The sequence below is a fragment of the Arvicanthis niloticus genome, chromosome 3 (genome assembly GCF_011762505.2).
Source record: "Arvicanthis niloticus isolate mArvNil1 chromosome 3, mArvNil1.pat.X, whole genome shotgun sequence".
In the NCBI taxonomy this organism is placed as follows: Eukaryota; Metazoa; Chordata; class Mammalia; order Rodentia; family Muridae; genus Arvicanthis; species Arvicanthis niloticus.
This window is the reverse complement of record NC_047660.1, coordinates 85,999,306-86,014,341: the sequence shown is the minus strand read 5'-3', so window position 1 is coordinate 86,014,341 and position 15,036 is coordinate 85,999,306. Positions and strand designations below refer to the sequence as shown.

The window sequence follows — 15,036 nt, the reverse complement described above, 5'->3', positions numbered from 1 at the left end:
TAAGCAAAGTCATCACTGCTTCCAGAGAACAGATCATATCAAGAAACATTCCCATTTTTGTCTCAGTGTTTCAAAGGAGACGCATTATGGATGTTGGTTAAGACAAGGGACAGAAGCATTAAGCCACAGTTCCTCTGTGCTTACACCCCTATCTTCCCTTTCTGCTTCTCTCTAAACAACGAACCCATCCCTATCTCCCCTTAATCCTGCTGAAAGTAGGGCTGGATGCTCTCATGGGCCAGACAGTGATCCCAAAACAGAGGCTGAAAACCTGGTTATCAAGGTTCCTCTTCTCACTGACCCAGAACTTAACGTCACAGGGCTTCCTACTACATCCACAGCCCCTTGCTCCATAGTGCAGGCCTGGTCCACCAGCCTGGGTCTCAGCTTTGCCTGTCTGGTTTCATTCTACATCCCTGTTCAACTTGGCAGACAAATATATCTAGTGGTCCTGGGCCTGCTGTTCCTCAGATGCCAACAAGCCTATTACTTTTGATGCTATAAGAAAATACCTAAGGCTGAGTACAGTAGACTCCACCCATGGGAATACTTCTCAAGAGCCCCTGAAGATGCCTGAAACCACAGACGGTACCAGGCCCCGTATATACTCTTCTTTCTACATATACATAAACATTAAGAAGCTTAGTTTATAAATAAAACACAGTAAAATATACTTGACAATATTCATAATAAAGTAGAAATTTTAAAATAATTTATTGTACTAAAACTACCATCATTCTACACTTACATTATTAAATATGTTATTAGAACAAAGTACTGAAATATCATGAAAGTCTCTCTAAAAACCAAGAAGGCTACTAACTGACCAATGGGTGGGTAGCATATGCTACATGGATACAGTTAATAGAATTATAATTCTAAACCTATAAATTATTTGAAAAGATTTTCTGTTAAACATTTTTTGGACCACAGTTGATCACAGGTAACTAATTTTTTTTAAAAAAAAAATCGAAACTGTGAATAGTGAGGGGGGTCTCTGTAATTTAAAAAGTGTCTTAGCTAGGGTTTTACTGTTGTGAACAGACACCATGGCCAAGGCAACTCTTAAAAGGACAGTATGTGATTGGGGCTGACTTACAGGTTCAGAGGTCCAGTCCATTATCATCAAAGTGGGAGCATAAAGCACCCAGGCAGGCATAGCACAGGAAGAGCTGAGAGTTCAACAACTTATTCAGAAAGCAAACAGGAAAAGACTAGCTTCCAGGCAGCTAGGACGAGGGTCTTAAAGCCCACTTCCACATTAACACACTTCCTCCAACAAGGTCACACCTACTCCAACAAGGCCACACTTCCAAATATTGACACTCCCTGGGAGGGAGGGAGGGAGGGAGGGAGGGAGGGAGGGAGGGAGGGAGGGAGGGAGGGAGGAAGGAAGGAAGGGAAAAACAGAGGGAAAGGAAATGAAAATCAAGGCAGGTTAGGTTACATAGTGAATCCCAGACCAGTGTAGTCAAAGGAGAAGAAATGGGAAAAGAGAAACAGTGATAGAAACAGAATAATCCCTTGAGTGACATTTACCTTCCACGGCACCCCTGGTGCAGGCCTCTGCTTGGCTGCTCAGTTTATTTTGGGATGAAATTCTTCACAGCCAGCTCTAAATACGAGTTGATGAGAACCATGAGCTTAAAAGAAGCTGTGTGGCCTCTCTGTGTGCTGCTTTCTTCCTGCCCTGGCTTTGAGGCACTTGCCATAAAAGACTCTATAAAAATAAATTGAGCGAAGTCTAATCCCAATAAAAGTCCCAGCAGAGACTGAAAACTATTTTATTTAAAGAACAGAAGGACATGCACTTACCTCGCCATGGATTTCTGGATGCCTAGTCCCTGAGCCTGGCAGATGGCAGATACCCCATGAATATAAAACGACTGCTCCATTAGGTGGTGACTAACCCATCTACAGCTTCAATGTACCCAACCATAGGCTTTGCCTGGAGAGAGCTGCATGAGGACCTGCCACAAACTCTTACATATCCACACTCAGTTCTACATATTAACTATAAAATAATAGTGTGGCAGAAAGCTAAATGCACACTGCCAGGTTCTTACAGACAAGCTGGACTCTGGGCTTTCAGTCCTATGAATTACCACTCGGTCAGAGCCAAGCCTTGTGATTTATAGAGAGATACAGATGTTGCCAATTTATTGTCTCTTATTATTTGAACTTAATAGAGTACAACTTCTTGGTGTTTTTCCAGTGTCATTCAAACTTGTCCCAGTGTCTTTTTTCACTGAGCTCTTGCCTGTAAAATCTTGGGCTGGTCTACAGTGAGGTACATCCAGAACAGGCAGAGTAAGCCTTACAAATTGCTAGGCCCCTTTCTGTATTCCTGCCTGGGCGAAAGGGAACTCTGTGGTTGCCTCCTTTCTCCCCCAGATTTACACGCATGCCTTACCCACCAGACACAGGTTCTGTCACCTTTGCAGTTGGCATTCTCAGTAAAGAGCTGTCCAGCAGGTATTTAAGCTGAAGGGATCCTCCTGCAGGAAATGACCACATCCAATTCATTGCCAATGTGAAGGCACTAACCTCCATCCCACTGTAGTAATTACTCACCATGAAGCCACTGCAGGGCAGGATTTCTAGATAGTTGGCCCCGAAGCTCAGTTATATAGTTCCAAAGACCTGGATTCTCTCCATCTTCCTGCTCTGGCCTCTGTAAGACTGATTTCATTTGGCTGACTCTTAAGATTAGTTCCACTCTTTGGGTCCTGGAAAGGCCATCAGAATCTCCCCAGTGGGGTGCATAAATAACTACTTGTAAATTTCTTCTATAGATTCATAGAGGAAAGTTTCTAAAATACCCACCCCACCCCCAAATACCTATATGTCCCCTGAATTAAATGCAATGGTTCATTCTATCACCACCAAGAGGCATTTCTCCAAAGCCAGCCAGTAAGGCGTACCCAACAGGAAGAAGGACGTTGAGATGCTAAAAAGGCCATTCACGGTCTATTCTGTCTCCAGTTGGCGCACACTGGCTTTGAGAGTAGATGCAGAGAGAATCTGGATCCTGCTCATCTTGAACAACTTCTTATCAAAAGGGAGGGTCATGGGTCAGTTAGCCACAGAAGTGAAAAAAAAAAAAAAAAAAAAACCCACAGAGGACTCAAAGCATCCATCATTCCTGCTCCTCCAATGGCCCTCAGCTGTGCCTACTTATCCTCAGACCCACAGTCTCCTACTGTTGCTCTCCAGTTTATCAGTGTGTGCAGCACATCTATCTCTAGAGTCCTTTCTTCACAGTCTCTGATAGATAAAGCCATGCTCATGTTGCTTTGAGGCCTTAGTAATCGCATTCTCTGCAAAAGAGTACAACAACACCTTACCTCAATAATGTTCCTCTATAATACTCTGTATCTTGGGAAATCTCAAATTCTAAATGTGCAGAACCAAATTTATCACCAAGTAGATTATTCTTCAAGTGTCCCTGCATTAGTCAGCCTTCTGTTACTGTAACAAAATATCTGATATTATCTGCTTTAAGAAGAGAAAAGGTTTATTTACACTCTCACTTTGAGAGGTAGTCCATCATCATTTGGTCTGAGTGTATTTGGGCCTGTCTTCCTTGAGCCAGTTATTTCTCAACTCCACAAATCAAATTACTTTCTCCTATGTGAATTCTCTAACAAACAGCAACTGAGAATCCAAACTTCTTCACTCACAATCCACACCACCCATTGGCTCCTCTTCTACCTCAACTTGCCACTGCCCTGTGCCCTATAACACATGATTCCCCTTCATTCAAGGTTCACCCCTCTGATGGGGGTAGACACTTCTTTTAAATTTAAATGTACCTGTTGTTTATGTGTTGACTTCTGTACCATCATTCTGGCACCAAAGCTGTGGTTATAGTACTATGTCGTGTGTTTGTATTTGGTCTCCTCCATAGAAAGCAGGACCCCCACAGACAATCCATATCCACTTTCATCACCACCTCCTTAGCCTGGCTATGTAGTGAGTGCTCAATAAACATATGTCAAGATGGAATGGAACAAGCAGATACTGGTTTTCCAATATTCTTTTGGTTCCTTTTATCTCCGTGATTGCATTCTGCAACAGAGCTCGTGTAATGAGGAGAGAGAATTACTTTAGATTTTTTAATTTGTGAAAAACTACTACAAGTACCACAGTGATGTCTCTATGTAGACAGGCTGGTGAGCAGCCGTAGGCAACTCAGATGCAGTCAGTCACTACAGCCGACCAGCTTTGCCCTTGGTCTATATATCTGTAGCTTTCTGCGGGGCCCATTCGGACAGTATTTGAGGGCGCCATGAAGTAGCTCAAGTGGAGTTTGGAATCACCCCCTTTCTTTTCATTAAACCTTTTTGTTTTGAAATGATTGTATCTTTACAAGCTCTTGAAACATCACAGAGGATCCCTCCACCCAGTTTGCACAAATGGTAGCATCTTACAAAACTGTGTTACAATACCACAATGATGGATGAGTTGTAACCCATCCATCTTGATCAGATCATCTCTGATGTCTTTTACTCATGTGCTAAATGGCATATAATTTTCTCATCACACAGATGCACACATCCCCTATATTACTACAAACAATATTACAAGGTAGTTCCATCCTCACGGGGATGATCCCTGTAGCCATCTCTTAACACAACCCCTTCCACTCTCCTCTCTATCCTCCTTAACTTCTATCCCCCTTTTCTAGAATCTTATCCAAATGGTGTCAGAGTTGTTCTGTCTTCTGGACTGCCTTTCATCTTACTTAGCATCAAGTCTTTCGAGTTCCATCCACCTGGTTGTGCGTGTTAATGGCCCGTTCATTTTTCATGGGTTATCCCTATTTGTTTAGTCATTTATTTGTTGAAAGACACAGTTTTTTCTGGTTTGGTGCTATTACAAATAAAGTTTCAATGAATATTTATTCATTGTAGGCCTTGTCCTACAGGGAAGAAGACTCTGTTTATTTGGTTGTGTATCTGCTCATTTTTTGTCTGAATATGGAAGAAACAAACAGAGTTCAGCAGATTGGTAAATGTTATTATGTAGTCGTTTTATTGCATAGTTAATTAATTCTCCAAACCTGAGGCCTATAAAACTGTGCAGCAACATGAGGAGCTATAACAGTCTGAAACAATGGCTAATCAGATTGTTGGAAATGTCTTTTCCATAAGCAGCAGAACAAGCCTATATAGCAGAACATGACCTATAGTAAGTGCTCGCTCATTTCATTGTTAGGTTGTCCCCATTTTCCTGATGTGAGACCTTGTCTCTGCTATGTGGTCTCCATTATACAGTGTCTTGCTAATGACTTACACTATGGCCCAACAGGTCTGTTTTTTCTATGTGTTCCACTAGTTTTCATGTTCTAATGGTGGCAGCTACATATCATCATCAAGTAAATGTTAGGTCTACTGCACTTCACTTTCTTTATGACGAGAATCAGGCATTAGGTTCAAGAGAGGGAAAATCATTTAAAAGGAACGCATGACTATTTAGAGCTAAAGGAAGGACATAGAAAAATCAATGCAGAAAAATATTTCCCCTGTGGCCTTGGAGCCCAGCCCTTGACAGATGTTTTCTAGGACACTGAGACACCTAGATAAGCACAGAGCCCAATGAGGACTCAACGGTTAAACCAGAATGTGGCATCCATCTTGGAAAATGGTGAGCCAGTGTGGCAGCCAGACGCTTTCTCTGCTCCAGCTTATCTTACATAGAAAAATTAGTTCCTAATTCCTTTCATGAGGGGAACCCCACCCCATACACACAAACATTTGCTTGACTTAAACTTCAGAACTGAAGAGGAAGTTGTGGCTACTAACGATGATTAGCCTTGGAGGTAGCAGGCATGAACTCTAAGAAGTTAGCACTTAATAACTAGTTGAGGAGCTCCAGCCCAGCCCATTGTCTTGAAGATGTTTCTTTCAAGGTAGCAGAATAAGCAGATACATTTCCTGGATGAAAGTCAGCTGAGGTCTCTTCCACCAAAAGGATGCCCATGCAGAAACCCTTGGGGTTCTGTCTCAGGAGACTGTCTCACTGAGTGCATCTACCTGAAAGAGTAGGCAGCTTTTAGTAGGCCATTCATTGCTTGGACAGAAACCTCTCTAAATCATATAATTCAATCTTTTTCTTACAATCCCCCTGGACTGTGGGTTGGTGATTTTATTGTTACTGTTGTTGGTAGTTTGGAGTAGGGCAGGGGTTGTTGTTGGTGTTTACGTTTGTCTTACTTTTTTGTTTGTTTGGTTGGTTAGTTTTTGGTTGGTTTGGTTTGGTTTTTTGTTTGTTTTTTGCTTCACATTTCTAAAAAATGTGAGGGAGGATGTGAAAGGGTAGGAGAGTGAGGGAGTGTGGAGTTGTCTTCTCAGAGGATTTTAATGTTACTGCTCTCTTAGGTGATATTCAGTGGAAAGGCTTGTGTGCATATACTTTATTTGAGGTGAAAGAGGGCTGTATATGAAGAGATATACTCTTCCCCTTGGAGAGCGGGAAGGAGGCTTCAGAGTAAGTGTACATCATTGGCTAAAACTTAAGTACTGGGAATGCCTCATTTGCATGGAAAGGCATTCATTCCAGGAATTGCAGGTACTTCCTGGGCAGATTCTTATTGGGAAAGAAGTTGAACCTGTAGTTTTGCCAAGGACCATGTGGCCTTCCTTGGGTAGAGGGTATAATGGTGTAGCTCTTCAGATGTCAGAAAAGGGAATACATTTTGCACTGAGCTCAGAGGAGCTTTTCCAACATAGTAGACTGGGACCTTAAATAGCATGGTTTCCCCATGCCTCCCACTGAAATGCCCTGTTCTCGCCCCTCTCTCTAGAGGGAGCTGGTGCTGGGAATCCCAGTAGGAATCTCAGAGCATTTCATATGCACTGACACTTGGGGTTCTTACCTGAGTCCCTGTGGGTACCCACAGATTGTTCAACCTTCTTTCAATGCTCTGGCCCCACTGAACTCAATTAGATGAGCATTCTCTCTATATAAGCCTCTCCCCAGTGGTTACACAGTTTTGCAAACTTTTATGTCTTCAATTCATGTCAGGCTGTCTGATTCCCTAGAAATGTATGTGAACTGCCTTCAAAGCTTCAGAATCCTCCTAGTAACATGCTGTCTATTTCAGATAAGAATGGGACTTTTAGCATCATATTCAATTTTTAAATGCCCATCTCCTTCCCTGCTTGCCTGCAGGGAAGGAGGTGGGCATTTAAAAATTGTCCTTTGAGGCTCCAGTTCAGGCACTTGTGATGGCTAAACATCCTTTTGTACAGCCAGGGAAAGGCATTCTAGGCTGGGACAAAATGGGACCAAAGTGAATAGTGTCTTTTAACTAGGCCAGAATCTTCCAAAATGAAAGCCTGGTAGCTTTTAGATAAGAAATTATCAAGGAATGTTTCTTAAATATTTTGCACTTTTTTTCTGTACATTGGATCTGTACACACATGGTAGGACTTTATGAAGGTATTAATTGGTTACATGCCTGTAGAAACGTATCCTCTCTTTACTCCCAATCTGACAGTTTATGATGTACTTACTTCTCTGTCATCTTTGGTGCAAGCTCTGCCCTCAGCCTTAAACCCAACTCCCAGCTTCTGAAAGGGGTCCTTACATTAGTAGTTTTTGTTTTTATTTTATTTTATTTTATTTATGCTTTTTTTTTTTTTTTTTTTTTTTTTTTTTTTTTTCCCCAGGCTGGCCTCTGAATTTCTATGTAGCTGAGGATGACTTTGCTTTTCTGATTCTCTTGTCTTTGTACTGGGATTTCAAATGTGTGCTACCATGTCGGATGTTCTGATGTGTACACAACCACCATGACTCTACAGGCAGCATCCAGGAACATGATGCCTGGCATATTTTCTGAAGCACATGCAGCCCAAGGGTAGGGAGGTGCAGACAAAACTAAAATTAGCCCTTGATGTGTTGATCCCCTAAAAGCTAAGCCTGAGAAGAGAAGGTGTGTCTGCCTGTGTGCTGGGGGCAGCAGAGGATATATTTAACATGTGGGCCTAGGAGCAGGGAGAGAAAGGCTTGAATTCTACCTCTGTGCTTTAGTCACTGTAGAGCCCTAGAGAGGCCTTAGATGTACCAAATGAAACAGCCCCCAATTGGTAAGGTAGTCATTATGGAAAAGGAACCACAGTAAGCACTCAGAAGAAATAGTTTTTAGATGATACTCAAGGGGACCCTCCCTCCAGCCCATGTGAGTCTTGTGAAGCCATATCCCACACTGAGTGTGATACCCACCTGAGCACCTTATCTGTAGCCACAGGCTCATCCAGGTCCTCCCAGTCACTCTCGTTTCCTTGGGATCCTTCTGGAAGTGAAGACTTCCGGAGAGCACCCAAACAGAACTGAGGCAGAGGAATAGTCTCTGAATCTGCCTCAAGACACTCTTCACAGGGCAGCTGGCCTGCGGATGTGGAGTTGAGGGTCAGGTATTCTTCATAGTCCAAGGTGAGAGGAGAGCTTTCAGGTAGAAAGCATGTGGCACCATCAGCATCGTCTCTGTCCAATTCAAGACTGGAAAACAGAAACCTGTGTGTCTTCCAGCCTTCATCAGAAATTCCTGACCCATCCTCTCCTTGCCTCTCAGGACCATCATTGTGGTTGATCACCTAAGACCCAGCCAGGTTCAAACATCTCCTGCCAAAGAATGTCCTTGGTATCATGTTGCAAACACGAAATTATAATATGGTTCCTGAACTGGTGAGACTCCCAAGCTAGTGAAAACAAGAACAGCTCAGAAATATTATAGTGTGGGTAACAAGCAGAGGCAACTCATTGTATTCACATTAGCCCATGGGGGAGCTGCTAGAGGGCACAGGACTACAGGCAAAGCCATGAGCTGGGATCAGTTCTAGGACCTGGTTTTTACACTGAGATTCTGGATAGGTTTATGCTTCTCTGTAATACTAATTTTCTTATCTGAAACAGTGGAATAGAATCAATAAGATTGTTAAAATGTTTAAATTAAATGATTGCTATACATTACATTCTTTCTAGAACTCCTGGCACAGGGTAAGGTTTCCATTGGTGACATGCTGTTTTCATGACTCTGACAGTCTGAACTAGTTTGGCAGACAGATTAGAGGAAAAGAGCCCAAGGAGAGTAGGAACAACCTTCAAAGCACTTTGTGCAAATACCAGGTCCTTAATACCAGGTCCTTTTCTAAGCACTGATAAAACACATGTGTATACAGAGTGACATTTATTCCCCATGTCAAAAGAAGGACACAGGAGGCAGAGGACCGGTGAGACTCATTATCTGGCGATGCACACACAGATGCAAGAGAAAGATTCAGCCTTCCAGGGAGGATCCAAGTTAGGTATGCATGCCTTGGATGAGAAAGAGCAGTCCTGTGGACAGTGCGGTGCTCTGTGCAGCATGGCAGACGTACAGAGAGGCACTCAGAAAATGTCTGTTGCTAATCTGGTTAGAGAAGATGAGAAGGAAAATCTAAGAGAAAAGACAGAGATTTAGTTGTTGTTGTTTTAACCAAATTCATGGGTCCTCATTTCTCAGCCTCTTCCCCACACCAGACCAATGAGTTAGTTCTGTAACCTGCCCCCATCCCTGCTTTCCTTTCCCACAAAGAGCTTTTCACTTAAAAATCAATGCTACAAAGTCACAAAAAGCAGACAGTATGTACCTCAGCCTGAGTTTTACTGTGAAGAGGCATTATTTCCATTCCTAAAAGATAGCTACAGGATATGTATAAAAATGCATTTCATGTGAATATATGCATGCTTGTATATAAAAATAAATGATTCTACTGCGACTATAAAACAATTTAAAAATTGCCAAGTACTTGGGAGGGAAATTGGTTTAAAATTTTAATAAATGTGATCAAACTGTATATAAATTATGTTTTCTTATAAGCATGGTGAGGGAACACCAGGTAGTTATAACACAAAGCAAAAAAAGCCAGGCACTGCACAGGCAGACACAGGAGGCCTGAGAGTGCAGAATACAGCTGCCTATAGGCCAGTGGAGCTGCCTGACTGGCTAATCTGCATCTTCACCATCAGCCCCATCCACACTTTCAAGGAATACCTCTAGCTTTGACATGAGACTTAGTGTGATAGTTGGTATGTGCTCAGCCCAGGGAGTAGCACTATTAGAAGGTGTGGTCCGGTTGGAGTAGGTGTGTCACCATGGGTGTAGGCTTTAATACCCTTGCCCTAGCTGCCTGGAAGTCAGTATCCTTCTAGCTGCCTTTAGATGAAGATGTAGAACTCTCAGTTCCTCCTGTACCATGCTTGCCATGTTCCCACCTTGATGATAATGGACTGAACCTTTGTAAGCCAGCCCCAATTAAATGTCGGCTTTTAAGAGTTGCCTTGGTCATGGTGTCTGTTCATAGCAGTAAAATCCTAACTAAGATCTTTAGCCAAAGATAAAGTGCTCTCTCCTACAGAAAAAGAATAGATGGTGTCGGACATCCTACATAATGAGACTTGATGTGAGTGTCACCTTATATCCAAACTTTAGCAAGCAGCCTTGTGTAAAAATGTATCCTCAGCCATAGGTAGGCAATCCAACCCTTCCATGACAATGTAATATGAGAACTGTATAGTCTCTGGCTATAGGATATAGATGAGAACAGGGAAGGGAAAGAAACCTAATCTGTGTTTGCTTGGGTGCTGGCAGCCATCTGGTGTTAAGAAGGAGCCACCTGGCAGAGAGTAAGTTCTGGCAGCTTTCTGGGAATTTCAATTAATGAGGCTTGTCCTCTCACCAGAAACTGCCCAAGAAAGAGTAGGAACTCATTACAGTGCTGAGTTCCTACTGTGTACCAGTCACTGAACTGTCCTGTTTCTTCTGATTTGCACAGCAGCCTGGGAATTGGGGTGCTAGTTTACAACTGGGAAGGCCTCAACTGAGGGAAGACAACTCTTCAGGCCCAAGCACTAGTGGACCTAGGATGGTAACGCTGACTAAACTACATGCTTCACAGTTTGTGCCTTTTGTTCTAACTGGAGAGTGTATGACCCAGAGAGGCCAGAATAAAAGGGCCAGTTTGGCAGGAACAGCCACCTCCGACCTTCAGGTGCTCCTAAGGAGTCCATAGAGAAACTCAGTACCACTTTTAAACACTAACTAGGATCCTACTCACAAGTTGGAGACTCCTCCTTTTGCGATTTCTGGGTACACACTATACTTTTTTTTTTCAGATACAGTAGCCATGAGTACATTAACTGAGCTAATGACTGTCCTGTGGAGGAGGGGTTGTCATGTTTTGTGTTCTTTCAGAGAGAAGCATTCTTGAATGGAAGAAGAAAATGAGGCAAAAAGAATAATCAGGAAACAGGAGGCTTGTGGGGGAGAACGTTGCCATCCCCAGGACCATCATGTGATCAAATGCAAAGGGGCACATGGTCCCAGAAGGAACAATACAAAGGGTACTACTACTGCCCATGGACACAAGGGCCACAGAGCCAAAAATGTTTAAAAAAAAAAAAAAAAAAACAGTAAAACAAAAAGTGGTAACCACAGCAACTGAGAATCAAAAGTCTCACTAGAATGTTTTGGATAAACCTGAAGGACTCTAAGTGACCCTCAAAAGGGAAACAGCCTTTAAAAATGACAGGTTTAGGGCACATGGTGTATCCTTGCAAGTAAGTCAAATTTGATCTAACTCAAAAAACAAACAAACAAAAGCCAAAATAAAATGGTTCTCTTGTACAAACATTCTATTCCTTGCCAAGAAGCTATTGGCATTTAATTGCTGCTAGGTGAGGGAAAGTCAGTTTTCTTTAATGGAATGACACTTGATGTATTGATCACAATCCAGGGCCAGCCACATACCCAGGAGTAGTCAGCCAACACAAACTAGACTCCGCGGTTTTGGGGGGTTTTGTTGTTTAAGAGGTAAGGGATAAAGTTCTGTGGGTAGGGAGAACACTGGGGGAGGATCTGGGAGGAGTTAGGGGAGGGTGAATACAATCAAAATGCATTACAAGAAAATTTCAAAGGATAAATAAAAATATTATTTTCTAAAAAAATAATAATAATAAAAAGAAGAAGGAGAAGGAGAAGAAAGGAGAAGGAGACGGAGACGGAAGAAGAAAGGAGAAGAAGAAGAAGAAGAAGAAGAAGACGCAGAAGAGGAAGAGGAAGAGGAAGAGGAAGAGGAAGAGGAAGAGGAAGAGGAAGGGAAGGAACGAACAAAGAAAGAAAGAAAAAAAGAAAGAAAGAAAGAAAGTTAGGTTAGGATTTGCAAGTAAAAAATATGAAAAGGTAAATTTCAGAACAACGTAAGGGAGCATTGTCAGACCAACGGAGTGGGGTGAGAAATGGCTACTCATGCAGAAGCAAGTTGTGTACCCTAGAAGCCCTCAGGGAGGCTTTCCTGCAGTGTGTGTGCTCCTGCATGGAGGATGAGTTTAGAGTTGATTTTTATATGAAACCTGCTAAGATGTGATATCATGAATGAAGCACAGACGGCCTGTGCTAATTAAAAGTTAAAAATGTTTTATTAACTATTGATGAGTTAAAGACATCATGTAAATCTAGATTTAACTAGACTTGCACCTAAACCCAGAAATACTTTTAGCTCAGCAGTCAACAGTCTCTTTTCAAACTCCCTGATAACAAAACTTTTAGACATCTAGGAATGCTGAGATGGTTTAGCAGATAAGAAGGCTTGCTGCCAAATATGATGGCCTGAGTTTGAGTGCAGGGAAAGAACTAAGTCTCCCGAGTGTTTTTGTGACTTCTATAGTCTCACACTACACACACACACACACACACACACACACACACACACACACACAATCATGTTTTTAAAACCTTTAGAAATCTAAACAAATGGCATTATGCCCATAGGGAAGGAGAATTGTTATGCATCCCTTGGGTGAGTCTCCAACTTCTTCCCTTTATCACTTCATCAGGCACATCATACAATACCTAGGATTCCATTGTAAGAAACTGTAACATTGTAAGGAACTATAACTGCAACATTGTAAGGAACTGTATCTGCAACATTGTAAGGAACTGTAACTGCAACATTGTAAGGAACTGGAACTGTAACATTGTAAGAAGCTGTAACTGTAACATTGTAAGGAACTGTAACATTGTAAGGAACATTAGATAATGAGAATTAGGAATGGACGTGCTTGCTCATGCTGTTTCTATGTTGCAAAGCAGTTCGGTTTTATTTGTTTTGTACAGCATTCATTAAACATTGTATCTGGATTCCTGATACAGTAATACTGGCTCCTATTTGCAACAGTTCTCCTAGAGCCCAGCTGTAACATCCTGTCTCCATACAGTGGTCTCTTACTATTCCTCTGAGATGGGCTCTAGGGCCCCCTCCAGACCAGACTCCCCAGATGCTGGAACCCCCTATATAAAAGGTAGCACATGCTTGTGTATCATCTCCAGACCTCCTGCTGTAAATATTAACTCATTTCTAGATCACTTATAGTAACAATACAATGAGAATGGTTTATAGATAGTCCTTAGACTATATTTCTTAGAAAATAATAGCCCAAACACCTGTATATGTGTAGCAGAAATGCATTTTCTAATAATTTTAATCTGGGATTGGTCAGACACAGAAGTAGAGAACTCATTGGCACAGAGGGCTGAGCACATTATGCCACCTATTGGTCCCCATGACTCTGCTCTTGTCACTCTGTTCCAATGACTGGAAAAGAGAGTCACTGAATCCCAACAGCTTTATATAGTTTCAAACACAAATTATTATCCCTGGCTGTTAACTGTTCATGTCCATGCATTAAGCTAAGAAATGCCAAGCAACAGAAACATACTCTCCCCTCCTCTGAATTTCTCCTCTCCCCCCTCTCCCTGCTTTTAACAAGTTTCAAGGTATATATATTTATTTAAATATAATATATAATATATATAATTTATTAAATTTATATTGATTTATATATTAATTTATTAATATATTAATAAATATATTAAATTTAAATATTTTATATATATATTAAACTGAATTTTAATTTTTTTTCATGAGAATAGGAATTAAAACTAGAAATTCTTAAGGGTGGTTAGGCACCGAACTGCAGACTAAATAAAAAAAAAATAGTCATTACAATGAAAGTTTTATCCTGGGTTTGAAGATGGAAATACACTTTCAGATAGTGTTGATAACAATGTTTTATGTCATCAATAGAAATGAGGATATGCACAAGGTCTCCCTTTGTACCACAGCAACTGAAAAGACCATGGGGATGCAGAACACACATTGTATGCTGGGAGAGAACACAAGGCTTGCCATCAGTAGTCTCTAGAACATGCTGGGGATGATTGTCACTTGGGTGGAGTTTGCTTTTCCCCAAAGTTCACAAGGAAGTTTGTAGCAACTCCAACCACAGGTTTCTATTGTTTCTTACTCCCCTCAAAAGCCTGAAACAGGGCTGGGCACTGCAAGCCTCTCTATGGTAAGTGATTGCTTGATTGCAATCAGGTGGCAATGCAATGCACAGAGCTTACAAAGTGTCTGCAAACATGGCACATCTTACCTTCCCAGTCTCCTGATATCACACACAGAATAGCAGTTTTGTCTCATATCCTTTTCCAAAGAGGTGGCCAGTGCTGGTGTCTCTGGTTCTGGGTGGAGTTTGCACACATGAGGATGAGACTCCATAGGATGCATCAAGGACCTGGCCCAGGGCCTCTGTTTGTCTCTGTCTCCCTTCACCTCTCTCGAAGCCTTGTAGGAAGACTCTGGCCTGGGACTCAGACCTTCTCCTGCATCCAGAGAGGTACTGTCCCTCCAGTTGTCCTCTTGATCCAGGCTGGGGCTCTGCTCTGCTTCAGCGCAGGTTGCCATGGTGAATCTTTGGTCTCCTGATAGTTCAGGGGTCTGTTGAGAAAATGTGAATGGTTACAAGCACTGCCTCACACACTGAAGAAACTCTAAAAAGAGGTTTAAAAAATAAAAAGGTTTGGGCAGAAGAGATGGCACAGTGGATAACAGCAAATACTACTCTTACAGAGGACCAGAATTTGGTTCTCAGCATCCAGCTAAGGCAGCTCTCAGTCACCTGTAGCTCCAGATCCAGGGGCTCTGATACCCT

General features: G+C 42.0%; 1 protein-coding gene across 7 annotated transcripts in view; it reads right to left on the bottom strand.

Annotated features, from left to right (window-relative positions):
- Positions 1 to 5,014: 5,014 nt before the first annotated feature.
- The window catches only part of Frmpd2 (FERM and PDZ domain containing 2), a 109,115-nt gene continuing 99,093 nt past the window's right edge, over positions 5,015 to 15,036 (bottom strand). For 5 of the 7 annotated variants that reach the window (XM_076931457.1, XM_076931456.1, XM_076931460.1 and 2 more), the window contains 3 exons: positions 14,479 to 14,822; positions 8,230 to 8,505; positions 5,015 to 6,038 (listed from right to left, as the gene is read on the bottom strand). In XM_076931457.1, coding sequence (XP_076787572.1) covers positions 6,035 to 6,038; positions 8,230 to 8,505; positions 14,479 to 14,822 — 624 coding nt within the window. In that variant the 3' untranslated portion in view covers positions 5,015 to 6,034. Of the gene's footprint in view, positions 6,039 to 8,229; positions 9,443 to 14,478; positions 14,823 to 15,036 lie in introns of those variants that run through there. The other 2 variants (XM_076931462.1, XM_076931463.1) reach the window with 1 other exon arrangement.